The sequence below is a fragment of the Molothrus aeneus genome, chromosome 4 (genome assembly GCF_037042795.1).
Source record: "Molothrus aeneus isolate 106 chromosome 4, BPBGC_Maene_1.0, whole genome shotgun sequence".
Taxonomy (NCBI): domain Eukaryota; kingdom Metazoa; phylum Chordata; class Aves; order Passeriformes; family Icteridae; genus Molothrus; species Molothrus aeneus.
The window spans coordinates 35,485,793-35,500,872 of NC_089649.1; the positions used below are offsets into that span (position 1 = coordinate 35,485,793).

Consider the following 15,080-nt stretch of genomic DNA (forward strand, 5'->3'; position numbering starts at 1 on the left):
TGCCAGTGGTATTAACAGTCTTTAAAAAAAAAAAACAACATGAATGTATTATAGTCACAGTCATTCCAGTCTGTTCTGTGTTAGATTGGAAGCTGATAAAATAGTAGGAAAAAAAAAAGAATAGATCAGGTTGAACATTTATTATTACATATTTTAAGTCTTTTAATGTTCCTTCTCTCTGTCATCCTAACAGGGCAGAGTAAGTTGCACAGGCAGGCTGATGGTTCAAGCTGTAAATCAAAGAGGCCGCAGTCCTTGGTCACCTTCAGGTCAGCCTCACATAAGAAGGTATTTGATGCTTTTTTTTTTCTTTTAATAATATGGATTTTGCAAAATAACTGTGGTAAGGTAAAGAATGTGAGGTAAGCAGATAAGTTAAAAACATGGCATTCAGGAAGAAATGTGACCTCTGCTGTCTGAAATTGCTACAGAACTTGTACACTCAGAAGTATAAGCAACCTCTGAAATGACATGAATTTTAAATATCTTTACATTTCCTTGTCTCCTCCTTTCTCTGTGGTGTTCACTAGTTACTCAGTATCTCAAATTACACTATCAGCTGTTGAGAAGGCTCTTGCCACTTAGGCTTTTTAAAAATATTTCATGTGATGAGGATTCTACCAGGATCCTCCATCTTCTGCAGCTTCTAGGAGGTGTCCATTTAATAACTGCATGCCAAAGAGCTTTATCAGATTTACATTAGAAATATTTTAGTATTTCAGTATTTAATGTTTCAGTTCAGTTTCTTATAAGGAATTATGAGTCAGAAATAAAGTATTAAACTTATTTTTGGTGAGTTTACAATTTTTCCCATATGAAGCTATGGGTTATGTTTTTGGACCATAGAAGGGAATTTTTCCCTTCAAATAATTTTTTTCTTTGCCCAAAGCATTTATGAGTCTGTTTAGCACAGCTTAGACAGCTTTAGATTGTACAAAAAGGTTGATTTTGGTTATCAGAACTGTTTCAAGGCAGTGTGAGGGCTCTGGTTTCTGGATTCTGCTGTTATATGACGTGTTTTGCTTAATGCTTCCAACAGCCATAGAATCTCAATATTGCCCAACTAATATACAGAGTACATGTAATTACACAGTAAGTATACAACCAGGAAAGGACTTCTGTAACAGTTAGTACTGTACTAGTATGTAATGTAGAACTGCTGCATGTAAAACAGGCTCTCTTCCCCCCTCTGGTAGCTATAAAGTGTTAGGAAGTGAGACTGGTTGGTTAAAAGATCTTGTCAGTCTTATTCCTGCGTGGAACAAACTGCAACCCTGAAAGCATTTCCCAGCATTTCTCTGAGATGGCCACCAACTCCCTCTGCAATGTCACCTTGTGTTAAGCCCAAAGCTCAGAGTGCTTCTGGAGGGGAATATCCTGCCAGGCTGCACTGTGAGAACAGCACAGAAAAGGCTGGGACCACCTGCTGTAGCATCTCCAGTCACTAATGCACTTAGCACCTTCAGGTAATGGGTAAAAATGGAAAGTCCACATTAGTGCCTGAAGGGAAAAGCTGCCATGAAGAATCAGGTTTCAGCTGAATAAGTCAGTGCACACAGGGTGACAAAGGGGAAAGATCTTTAAAAGTAAAGATACTGGGAAGGTAGGTAGGGGTGAAAGCATCAAGCAGCTGCCACTCCTGCAGCTTCCTGAAGGACAAATGTGTGTGTCTCTCTTTTTGTGAGGGACAGAACCTCAGGTAATAATGGAGGAGGCTCTTTTCAATCTCTCCAAATGCATTCAAAGTCTAAGGCCACTTCTGGCTGGTATTTTATTTTCTAATGGAGACAGGCACTCAAGCAGCTGCTGTTGCTTTGGGTTGGGTGTCCAGTGAGTAATGAATTAGAAATAAGGGATTTCTGTAGAGCTGTTTAATTAAAATTAGGGCAATTATTGGGGGTTCTTATTTCCTGTAAAATAACCATGTGACGGGCTTATCCCATTATCTTTGCTCTGGAAGAGCACTTTCTGTAAGCATTCAGCACAGAATCTCTGTTTAGTGAGTTCTCACTACGCCCATCAGAGAGTTTACCCAAGACTGATGAAATGGGAGCATGTAAAACCTTCCTAAGACAGAGTCCTGCCATTGGCTTTTCTAATGTAATATCCCAAATGACTGTTCTCCCATATACTGTGGTATTTGTCACGTCTATTGCCATTGACTTTTGATAAGTAATATTCCTATGGCACTATGATATTATTTCTATAAGATTTTCTGCTTGAAAATAACAAAACATTTGTTTGCTTCTTTTATTACAAGTGTAATTATTAGCTTAATGGATTTTATGACTTGTTACATTGTTGACAGGCTTTTTCCTGAAGTATATTTAATCTCTTACAGAATGTGTTCTGGCAGAACTCTGGGGTTCTATTTCACTCTTAATGTAGTTTTCTGAAATTTGCTTAGCTGAAAAACATCACTTTTTTAGAATCACTTGATGTGGGTGGCCACTTTTGAATTTTCTGATGTGTACAAAGCTTGGACTCAATCCCTTAGATGACAAGGTGCTCAACAAACATTGTGTCACTTAACCATGGCAGCCAGAGTCCAAAGTAAATCATAAAATACATGAGATGGAAAGAAGATTTTAAAACTAAACATTCCTATCACTCTGCTCTCAATTAGGGGATTAATTTGAACTAATCTCCTTTATTCCAAATTAGTGATCATTGCCACATGGCCAGTCATAAAGTCTTCTTCATCTTCTTACTGACTGAAATTCCCATTGCATTGCACTGTACCAACCCATGGAGTGTCCCCTGGACACATTTAGTACATGATGTCAGTTCTGCTGAAACTGTTCTCTGCAATGTGATGGCCGCATTGCAACTCCAAAGAGCCCACAATGAATCCAAGTTATTCCAGTCTTTTGCAATTTGTCATTCCTAGACATCTGAAGCTACTTGGCTCTACTCATTTCATTATTTGTTTAAAACCACAAAATATTTTAGAATTGAAATGACCCTAGTTTCACCTCTCAAGGCAAAGGCTTAAAAAAGTCTGTGATTTTAAGGTAAACTTACAAAGAGATAGAAATGTAACATCTGTGTTCACAAATTCTTAACTTGTTTTCCATTTTATTTAACATAAGTTCCCCCCACACACCTCCCAGTTTTGAGCAGTGCTGCCTTTTCCTGCAGCTGCAGCAATGAGTTGGTGGCTTTCACACTTCTGTGGTGCCAGGTCATCTGTTTGGCTCAGCTTCACAAAACCTTATGAAGCATCAGTTTCTTGTACTTTGTTGGCATCTAATCAACAGGATGCTTATCAATTATGTGGAGGCAGATTTTGCTCAAGTTGTTTGCACGTGCAGCACTCACTTGACTAGATACCTTAAGTTCTAGTTGGTCTTGCAGAACTCATTACTAAACAATATCAGTACACTTTTTCCTTGTTGCTCTCCATCTTCCATCCATCCACCTGCACGAGGCATCTATGTCTCCAAAACTGATGAGGAGCTCACCAGTTAAAGCTCAGAGCTGCTTGTGAGCTGCGATGCCGGACCTACGGAAGTAGCTTTCGATGTATTCAAGTGGCAAAAACTATGAGGTGCTCCAGACATGGATTTAGGCACCTAAAGAGTTACATGAGCTCTTGGTGTGTGCAGGGATGTCAGTCTGTGTTTCCCATTTCAGTGTCCAGTCCCACATTATTAGGCAGTACTGAGTGATATCTACACGAGCTCCCCCAGTCCCTCCATTTGCCCTTAGTTACAGCTGTCTGACAACTGTGATGATCATTAAAAAGTCAACATTGAGTTATTAATAAGAGAATACTGTAGCACAGGTGATGCTTGGCCAATTCAAACACAGCAAAAGCAGAAAAAAGGGCAACAACAAGAGCAGGGCAAAATAAATCAAGTTCAAGCAACTCTAACTGCAGCCTCAGTGGAGCAGAGCATGCAGCTGGAGTGTTTATCTACCATGCAGTAGTACAGCATGTTTTCCAAATGTGACCATTGAGGGTTTTAGGCTCTTTTTTGTTGTGAATTATTTTAACTTGGAGAAGTGACCTTGGGCAGTAGAAAATGCATATGGGCACCTGTACTGCAGCATGGACACTGCAAACAGTGGCCAAAACAAAACACTGGCAGAAGTTAACAGGATGTGGGATTCAAATAAGAGAATTTCACTGTAATGTGTCATTGATAAAAGAGGTCTTTGGAGGATATTTGAGTAGCTCCTCTTCTTTGCACAGGATGTTACTGTAGGCAGCAGCTGGCTCCAGAATGGAACCCAATGGAGCTGATCAGGCAAGGACAAAAATGGACATAAAATTTTGATTCAAGATTATTTGATTACTAAATCACACAAATGGAATAATCTAATTTCAATAGAAACAAAAATCTAGTTAAATGAGGAATCATTTAGAAAAAGATTAGTTGGATCAAATTAAAAGCGAAGAATAGCCAATGCTGAAAATGAATCAAATGATATCATGGAAGCTTAAGGTGATTGATACTGTGTATGGGACAGGAGCTATTTTTCTTTCATTTTTATTATTTATCAAACTGTTTATGGCACCTTTATATTAAAAAAAAAATCAAATTAAAAAAACCTAACAACCAAAGTTATTCTCCCTATTTCTCACAATTGAAACTCTCATTGTTTCAATTCCACAGTCTGGTGGAATTGAAAATATTCAAGAGTATCACATACAAAAAACCTGTTAAATGAGGAATAAATATATCCACAGCAATTCAATACACAGAATTTTCTGTACGGTCTTCACTAGTGCAGAACAAGAGAAGATAACTCTGATGTGAAAGGTCTCTTGTCAATTGAGATGAGTCAGCTTTCAGCTGCTGCTATTTGCTGAAAGGGAACCATGACTAATGAACAGTCCATGTACTTTCTGGTGTAATCAGCAGCAGTGAGGGGATTACACAGGACACTGGAAATGGGGAACTGAAGCTACATGCCAAGGCTTGCTAACTTGTTTTATTTGTATTTCAGTGATTTAAAGATGAAACAAAAATACTATAATTCATAAAATTAATTAATATTACAAGCTATTATTCTGTAGCAATATTGTTTTATAGGTCATAGTTTGTCACAAGATGTGAATTAAATGAAAGTAATTAAATAACTGCAGTGTCATAATTAACTCAGTCTGGGCCAAATGCTACCAGTGCATGTGTGTAAATATGGGGTGATTATGGTATAGGTTAAAGAAGTGGTTTAAAATTCAAACCAGTCTTATAAGTGATTATGGTTCTTCTGATTTAGCAGAGAAAAAAAATAATTTACCTTTATTTCATGTTATTTTAAGACCACGATCTCGATCAAGGGACAGTGGTGATGAAAATGAACCAATTCAGGAACGATTCTTCCGGCCTCATTTTCTGCAGGCTCCTGGAGACCTGACTGTTCAAGAAGGAAAACTATGCAGGATGGACTGCAAGGCAAGTGTCATGCAAAGGGTAGCAGCAGCCTTTTGATAACATCAGTTGACTCAAAAACCACATTGGTTTCTTTTCAAGGCAATTTTGCCTATTGGCAGTTTCGGCTCCTGTTAGCAGAGTAATTAGTCTCATTGCTTATGAGTGAGTAAGTGGACAATAAAAGTTTCCCTCCTGTCCAATGAAAGTGCTTCAGGCAAATCTTAGAGCTCACAGTAAACTGATTTACAGAATTCAGCTACACAAGGGTGTGGAGGGAAGCAGCACACACTATAAAGACAATGTGGTTCTAAATTTTAAGTCTTTTTACTACTTGAGTTTTGAACCCCTGTTAAAAGTTTCAAACAGTATAAACCTGATTTATGACTCTGCTGAGCAGAAATAATTCAGGCTTCGGTAACTCCTGTTTACTTTATGCTGACCTATTTGGGAGAAGCTGTTTGCTCTGAAGCTGTTCCCACAGCAAGTGGCACAGCTTTCAAGAGTGCAAGACTTGTCCACACAGACCCAGCATTAACTAGTGCAGGTGGTGCTGTCACTAGGGCACACCTCAGTGGAATGCAGCTTCAGAGGTCAGTAGTTGGTCAGCTAACATCTTTTTGTCTGCAAGCTTTCCAACAAGAAGTTAATCTAGAAAGGAGTATCTTCTCATTCCACCTGAAGAGCAAACAATAAAAAGACAAAAGGTGTCACCCTGCCTTTTGTTTTGCAATGTATTATTATTTAGCTTCTAGCCTATCTACACACTGATCTTTTTTCAGTCGCACCCATAAGACATCATGGAATTTAGGGAGTTGGCCAGAAAGTTAAGTAAATGACTACAAGTGACTCAATGTGTAAATCGGGACAGAGTTAGATCTTGAAATCTTTTGGTACACTTGCAGTAGCAAACCAAACCAAACTTCCTTGAAGAAACAAGTCAAGACTCCTCCAGTGTTTCATGTGGCTAAAACAATTTCCCACTGTTGTCTTTACACTCAAGGTTAGTGGATTACCAACTCCAGACTTAAGCTGGCAGCTCAATGGCAGACCAATTCGCCCTGACAGCTCTCACAAAATGCTGGTGCGCGAGAACGGGGTGCACTCCTTGATCATAGAGCCGGTCACAGCCAGAGATGCTGGAATCTACACCTGCATCGCCAGCAATCGAGCTGGTGAGAATTCATTCAGCCTGGAGCTCACTGTTGCAGGTAACATCTTCATGCTAAGCTTTCAGACTGAGCACTGCCAGCATAGTGTGAAAAAAGGAAACATGGATGATGTCAAATGACACATTGAGGGGTGGAGGAAAGGGAAGAAAAGGAAAAAAGGAAACCTGGCAGTAACAGAAGTATGGGATATTTATTATAGGTGAGCTATTCATGTTACATTGTGGCATAAGTTGTCTGGCATGTAATGTCTTTGCACACAGTTAAGAAAAGGGGGCTGCTGGCCTTGACGCCACACCCAGACTATTTCCCTGGATGTTTCTCTGTAATGACAATCTGTGCAGACCCACGTCTACCCCTGGGCAGCCAGTGGGAATGCCTCGTGCATTTCACAGCACATCAGACTAATGCCACTGCAGATTTCTGGTACAGCAGTTCCTTCTTCAGTTAAAAGTCTGTGCTTTTGTGGAATATGGGGAGCACTTTTTACCAAGCATAGTGCAGCAGGTTTATCTAGTTGTCATGCTCTACATTTCAATTATTTTAAGACAGAATCAGCTTTTCATCACTCACTTTTCCCCCTATTAAAATAATCATGGGACTGTCTTCTTCAGAGGAACCAGGACTGAACTTCATGATTAATGAAGACAGCACTTACATTTCCTGCCACTTAGGTCTTTCATAATTGTTTTTGGCACACTGCTGAAAGAAAGGCTATGTTTTCATAGACAAATGTCAACATAACTGCAATCTTTATTTTCACAGCTAAGGAAGTACAAAAAGCACCTGTATTTATAGAGAAGCTTCAAAACACAGGTGTGACTGAGGGATTCCCAGTGCGACTGGAGTGTCGAATCTCGGGGGAGCCATCTCCTCAGATATTCTGGAAGAAAGAGAATGAGTCACTCACATACAACACTGACCGAGTGAGGTGAGACTGGCTTAGAATAACCTCCCCATGTGAAACTTCAATGATGATTTATCCTGTAAAACAAATAAAAACCTAAAAGGTCACATGAACACTTTGTGTAAAGGGCATCTCATAAATATTAACTAGTGATTGTAATAATTTATGACATTTACTCAAAACTTGCATCCAGCCTGGTGCCTGAACCAGAAATAAAACTTGACTTGTTTTCCATCATTAGATTTACACAACTACCTTTGCACTCTAAGCAAAAGACGAACTAGTTTTACTCTTCCTGAATCAAAACTACAGAAATTTGCTAGTGAAAATCAAGGTTCCAAAGGTACACTCTGTGCTTTTCAGCAGAAACTCTAATTCATAATTCTGCTGTACAGTAGAGCAACTAAGATTCAGTATTTTATATTTTAAGATCTTCCTCGAATTTCTTTATCCTTTCCACAAAAAGTCTGGGTAAGATCTCACGTTCCTGCTACTCCAGATGTCTTAATCCATAATCGTGAAAGAAAAGTTACTTCATGTGTATTTTCTTCTTAGTTTTCAATACAGGATATTAAACTGCCAAATTGTCAAGCATACTCAAGGCTTTATTTTCCACTTGCTAAGTTCAGAGAAAGTTCTATTTTAATTAAAATTTTAATTAAAGTTAGACTGTAATCAATCTGTAACTATGATCGGGTCAGTTTATAATGCCATTTTAAAACAGTTTACACTGGTTTGTGATTTAAATAGTAATTTCCTACTTTTCTTTTGATTAGCATGCACCAGGATAACTATGGCTACATTTGCCTGCTTATTCAGGGAGCTACAAAGGAGGATGCTGGCTGGTATACTGTTTCAGCTAAGAATGAGGCTGGGATTGTGTCTTGCACTGCCAGATTGGATGTTTATAGTAAGTGGCTTCAATTTTCATGATCATATTAATCCCCCCAAAAGCAACAGTTCTATAAGTTTTGGGTTCTTCACAGAATGGTTTACACTGGTCTCTCTCTCTTTTGTTTATAGTTTCTCCTCAATAGTAAACATCTACTTCAAGACAACAAATGCTCTGTCAAAGTATATTTCACCATCTTTCAGACACCTAAAGCAAAACAACCTTGCATGCTTTCTGGTTTTGCTTCGTACATTAAATGTAGCTAATTAACAACAGATAACAGCATGATCATATGATTTTTGTGGATCATTATTAGTATTGTTTTGCTGGCACTTCCCTAACCTTTTGTATTCTTTTGTACATTAGTTTGTAATACACCTGTGATAGTTACCAAAAGTGTAGTAGATGTTTTTATAGCTTTCTGCTTAATTACTCAGTTTGTTCCAAAGCAGCCCTGTATTTTCTTAAAGAAGTATCTCTTACCAGTCTTCTCATAGCAAGAATTAACTGGGAGGGGGAAGGGGAGAGGCTCATAAAGGATGGTTTCTGGGGTGGTGCTGGAAGTGGGAATTGTGAATAGGAGATTTGGCTCAGCATTCTTCAGTATACAAGGGGTGGCAATGGCAACCAGAAAATTTCATTTTACATGCAACAACTCACCCTAGAACAGGCCTGCTACATAATAGGAGTGCACAGAAACAACCTCCTTGCTGTCACCCTTCTCAGTGGCACAAGGAAATAGAAAACGATGCCAAAAAGTAACACAGACTGTTGTATTTACTTACCAGATTGGAAGGTGAAACTAGATGCTGAGAAAAAAACCCCAAAAAACAACAATGTGAAGAAATTAAACAAATTTACCTTTGATATAATGGTTTTCTGCTTCTCAGAAATGACTATCTCCTTCACAAAGGGTTGACTGAGCATCTGGCACACTCAGGTGCACCGCTCAGGAAGGCTAACACTTGTTCTTTGCTTTTCAATCTCTAGCTCAGTGGCAACAACCCCCTCAGCAGACCAAGCCAAAGAAGGTGCGGCCCTCAGCCAGCCGGTACGCTGCTCTCTGTGACCAAGGACTAGACATCAAAGCAGCTTTCCAGCCAGAAGCAAACCCAGTGCACCTGACAATGCAGCCTGGCCTGGTAGAGAGCGACGATCTGTAGATTCAACTGCCGCTTCCATCATTTTCTTTCAAAGCAGAAACACTGAAAGCCATTGCCTTGACCAATGATACTCCTATGTCACTTTATGCAAGGGCAGACACCTTCATGTACAAAAGATAAACAACAAACACAGTAACCATATATTCCTTATTCATTATACCAAATTAGAAGAATAGATAGATTATTATTAGAAATGTACACATTGCACAACGAATCACATTCACTGGTTCCTTAACCTATGTTGCTTCATAACCCTTTTCATAGAGGCCAAAATGCATCAGAGAGAAAGATTTTTCACTACATACCTTCGTAAGCAGTAAGTAGATGCTACACAGTCTTAATGGTGCAAGATGTTTTCTTCAAGGGTTATCAACAGTTCTAAAATGGCTACACACATTCTGACAGCTATGATGAACAAGTGCAATACTATAAGAATGAAACGGGAAGAGACAAGGAAAAGAAATGTAAGCAAATGCTGTATCTCTGCAAACTGCTTTCTATTCAACCATGAAAAAAGAATCTTTCTTTCAATGCTGTTAGTATGGACATCAATACCCTAACTTTCAATTCATTTGTGTTTTTCCTTTTTGCCATCTCGGAGGAGGCTTATTTACAAACACATAGCAATGGCAGTCTAAGCAGAAATAATTTTACTTCTGCAGGCCAACAAAGAAGAGTTGAGATATAGTAACAATCTACTCCAGATTACACATTGGTAACTAGATGGGAAAAAATGCTGATAGTATAAACCACTGCAGTGAGTTACTGCAAGGGGTGGGAGGGACTGGGCAAGACGTTGAAACTCTCTGGATTTCTGGACAGCAGTGTGAACCTTGTAATACTCCCATTCAAGATTCTGAAATTCTAAAGTGAGCTGAAAACAAGAGAGTGTATGTATGGAATGTTTGACTGTTTAAAGTTTGTGTAATATGTATGGTATGAGGATTTTAGAAATGTATAGTAAGTGAAAAATGGATTGAAACTAAAACTACACTACAGATTTAAGTGACAAGTATACACCACAGGTGATAGTTTGCAAATCTGAGGAAGTAGAAAATGAAGATAGGCAAAAAAAATCCAATTTGCTTTTTGTTTTTTCTTCTTAATATAACATGTCTCTGGTAGATTTTATTTTTTCCTTCTCCTGACTGCAGGCAAATGTCAACTCTTTTGCAGGGTACAGTCTGTGCACCATAGGTGAAAAGCCTGAAGGCTACTTACAGAATGCAAAGGCAAATCCATCTGGAAGTGGAGCCCCACTTAAGTCACACCTGACTGGGTAGTTTTAAATTAGAACCAAATGAATTTCAGTTGAATGGGAGGGAGGGAGAATGGATGGAAAAATTACTAGGCCTGACAAGGAAAATGAGTGTTTGATGGTACGAGCTACGATCCTTTGCTAGGAAAGGAAAACACTGTATTCCTTATATGAAGCACATATATGGTATCTTTCATTATTTATAATAAAAGTGTTGAAATCTTTTATCTCAGTTCATTTATTCAGAAGTCCTGTACTTAGGGGTTTGTTTGTTGGTTTTTTTTTTTAATTTTGTAATTGTGTACACCATATATTGCATTACTGCTATACATGTATTGCTTTGTAAGGACACAAAGTTTGTTTTGTTTTTTAGTGACTAATAAACTTTAGCACAGAAGGTAGTACTATTCTGGTGCAGGATATGACTAGTAGTGGGGATGGTTAATCCAGATTAATGTCAGTCTGTCAGGTGGGAATAATCTGATTTTATTCTAGAAGTATGTCATATCTTTTGCCAAATTTTCCTCAACTGTGACATGCTAATTTACTTTTTTGTTTAGCTTCACTAGCATTATTTTGCCACTTTTTATTTGTATTTATAAAAATGTACTATCATTACTTTGGACTGTTGTGCTGATATAATGTGGGTTTAGCATCAATAAATATTACACAAATAGAAAGTTTTTCTTCTGGTAAAGATTAATAACTTTTTCGGTACAAGCATTCAAGTGTAAGATTTGGAAATTTTAAATATTATGAATACAGATTACATGAGGCCTATATGCAGCATCTAAAAACTACTAGAGTTTATCAGAATAATCTACTTGTGACCTGGAATCTTGTTTGAACAGAACAGAGGAACATTACTTATAAATTCTGAGAAACTTTTGCCAAATAGAGGAACTGGAAGATACTTTTTTTTTCAATAGGCTAGAAAATATGCAGGTCTGTTTTGTATTTCTAATAATTGCAATATGTCATCACTTACAGCTGATTCTAAGCAACAGACATGGTCTGAGCAGTGGTAAATTCATTTAAGAATAACAAGACAATATCAAAATTGAATTTTAAAAAAATGTCAGATTTTTACTTACAATCCTGACTGTTAACTAGTTTCTCCTTTTTTCAATGTGAAGATACCAGGAAAGATGCAACATTATCCATTTTTGCTTTTGGGGTTACATTTCAAGCATTGATCACTACAAACAGGCTTCTGTCAGCAATTAAGTGAGCACTGACATTAATGGTGATAACTGCAACTGAAGTCACTGGAGTTGTGTCTGCTCACAGCAAGTTTGGCTTTGGCTTGGGGACTAAAAAACTGAGACATATTGAAGATGAGGTCATCATCACTTTTTGCCTCTGTATATATGTACAGACACACTTAAGTAGTAAATCACATCTCTAAGCAGCAACATTGTTTTTATGAAAACATTCAGCTGTGCTGTTACTTAGTTACCGGGACTGTTTGGGCTTACAAAGTCAGAGATAGAAGCGTGGCATAAGCAAGTTAACTTCTCAAGCCAAAAAGCAAAAATTCTTGGAAGCATCAAAGTAACTTTCAGAAGTTTAATCTCCTTCCACATAGTCCAAAGATAGATAGTATGACCTGAGAGTGTACTTTTGTCATTTTTTTAAGACTATAAAAACGAGCCTTGACTTTTTGCAAGACTTCCAGTTTAGGTATGGGAAGACTTCTAATTATACATGAAGCTGATCAGTCCAAGCATATCCACAGCAATCAGAGACTCAATTCAACAACGATCAGGATGACAACAGAAACCTCTGTCAAGAATACCAGCAGTGAGGTGCAAAATCCCACATGCATGAAGGTTGTTGCAGCTGCCGGTGTACCTTAGCACACAGTGCCTTTATCCTACAGCTTTAAGGCAACAGCACCATTAGTAAACACAATTTGCTTCCATCACAGTTAACTGGCAGTTGGGGATCAAAACCAGTCCAGCTTGAAACCCCAGTTTATAAATCATTGTTTCTTTCTGTATCACCACTTTCAAGGTCTATTTTAATTCACTTAGGGTGTATGCTAAGAAATGCCTTGATTTTCCACATCTGGACTGCTACATCCTCACCTCTGCAAGTAGCCCAAACAGATTTCATATGTAAGTACTTCATGAGCTCACATTATCCAACATGCCATGATGCTGAGGGGATGAGCTGCATGCTCTGACTGCATGACCCAGCTGCCAAACCCACACTGTGCACTACAGATAAATTCAAGCATAGACTAGAAATGCCTGCTTGGATTATGCATGTTGTCTAATTCACTCCCTCACCATTCAAATGTACATGCAAGGGATAGAATTTACTGACATTTATATCATTCTCCTGAACTAAAAGAAACAGCCTTCCCTCTGCACAGATTTTCTGTTTGAACAGAAATATGAGCACATGAAACACATCAGGCAGATGGAAACACAGTTCTTGCCCCAAGGAATTTACAATGTATTCCAGACAGCACACAGTATTCTTTGACTTGTCTTAAAGCTTGCAACTCTAACTCAAAATTAGGCCATTTTGCATTCTTTAACAGAAGTAATTAAAACATAAAATTATCTAATAGAGCACTCCATCTCTACTAAAAATGTGTTTGGAACACAATGCTCAGTCACATCTAGAGCACAAAAGCCAGACAAGAAGCAGCAGGATCTGCACAGAAATGATTTCAGCAGCCATACAGATGGAGATGAACTCCAACACCACCCAGAAGGAGAAATTTTGTGCTTTATAAAACAACTGCAGTGTAACAGGTAACCCTGGGGACTGGCCAAGTCTTGCAACTGCTATCACTTTCTAGTTCTGCAATAGCATAAATGGTCCTGAAACAGCTGCAGAACAAGAAAGCAGAAAAAAATAACAGTACATGGACATTGCACAGAATGATTACAACACTTACAGAAGGAGCTCCACAAATATCACACCAAATGGATTATGTTAGGACTTTTCTCCTGTGTGCTTAACAACACAGTTTCAGGGAAACATATTGTCATCGAGATTTTTGGACAACTCTTGGCCCAAGAGTTGTCCAAAACTCAAATACATCATAGAGTATTTGTAGAGAACTGAGGCTACAAAACCCAGACTGCCAAACAGGACCTTTCTGAGCTACTGCAAAAGGTGCTGAAAATAAGATAAGACTTGCTATACAACAGGAACACACCTGTAATCTATTGCACATTAAGGACCTCTCCCATGTTGCTGTCCTGAAAATTAAGGTGAACTATAAAATTATAGCTGCTCTCTGTTCTATATATGCATTCCAACAACAGAGCTACAAGAGCCTGCAAAGAATGGATGCAGTTCCAGTCTGCTGCTGACAGGAACATCTCACCATCAAAAATCATACATGCACACTAAATTACATCTAAACAAAACACGAGAAATTACTATATTCCTTCTTTTCTCTACAGTTGTAGGAAGTCTGCAGTAGAAATTTACCAACTATCTGAAAAACTAGGATAAAAGGTCATACTGAGAGGATCACTGCAACTGAGAGCTTTTAACAGGTCATTGGCATCCAAGTGTTGACAGTAGAGCCTCTAGCACAGAGCTGGAACAAGCAGTTGAGTGCATTCAGCATTAAAAATACTGAGCTGGGAGATCTGCAAGTAAAAATTCACAAAACATCAAACTGCTTCATTAACAAGCTTCAGCAATGCCATATAATCATTTTGCACTTAAACAAACTGTTCAAAATCATGCAGCAATAGCAAACTCATCAGCACACTACACATGCAAGGGCACCTCAGTACCATCAGCCAGCAGCCTGGGAAATGTTGAGGAACACCCACACAACTCCATTTGTTCAGTGACATCTGCCCCCCCACGCTCCCACTGACACTGCCCTGGTGTGTGTGTAATGATCCCAAGGAAGCTTTGGTGGCTTTTACTTGGGTGCTGTCCCCCTGCATTTGATACCGACATATTTGAACCAGCAGTTTTGTTATATACCATGAACAAAACATATCCCAGACCTTACCAGATAAGAGCTGTTAACATAGAAAATAAAACCATAAAAATACCAGACCAGTTGTGATTATAGACATGCTGATCCAAAGATGTTTGGCAAGGTACAGGTAGCATTTTTTTACTAACAGACGTATCTACAGCAAAATGAAGCCTTTAGCATATGATCTGAAATTGGACACAATGTGTGTATGAAAATCAAATATAACTTGGGACTTAGCAGAGTTCTTACTTCTTCAGGCACTAAGCACACCCAATGACTTCTCTCCACAACTACACTTGACCTGTCTTTTCAAACACTGATTAACTGAATCAAGTGGGAGCAC

At 38.5% G+C, this 15,080-nt stretch overlaps 1 protein-coding gene across 6 annotated transcripts in view; it reads left to right on the plus strand.

Annotated features, from left to right (window-relative positions):
- Window positions 1–11,450, plus strand: part of PALLD (palladin, cytoskeletal associated protein) — a 187,677-nt gene extending 176,227 nt beyond the window's left edge. For all 6 annotated transcript variants that reach the window (XM_066548254.1, XM_066548257.1, XM_066548255.1 and 3 more), the window contains 6 exons: window positions 194–288; window positions 5,273–5,405; window positions 6,385–6,592; window positions 7,316–7,481; window positions 8,234–8,367; window positions 9,340–11,450. In XM_066548254.1, coding sequence (XP_066404351.1) covers window positions 194–288; window positions 5,273–5,405; window positions 6,385–6,592; window positions 7,316–7,481; window positions 8,234–8,367; window positions 9,340–9,512 — 909 coding nt within the window. In that variant the 3' untranslated portion in view covers window positions 9,513–11,450. The remainder of the gene's footprint in view (window positions 1–193; window positions 289–5,272; window positions 5,406–6,384; window positions 6,593–7,315; window positions 7,482–8,233; window positions 8,368–9,339) is intronic.
- The last annotated feature ends 3,630 nt before the right edge of the window (window positions 11,451–15,080 follow it).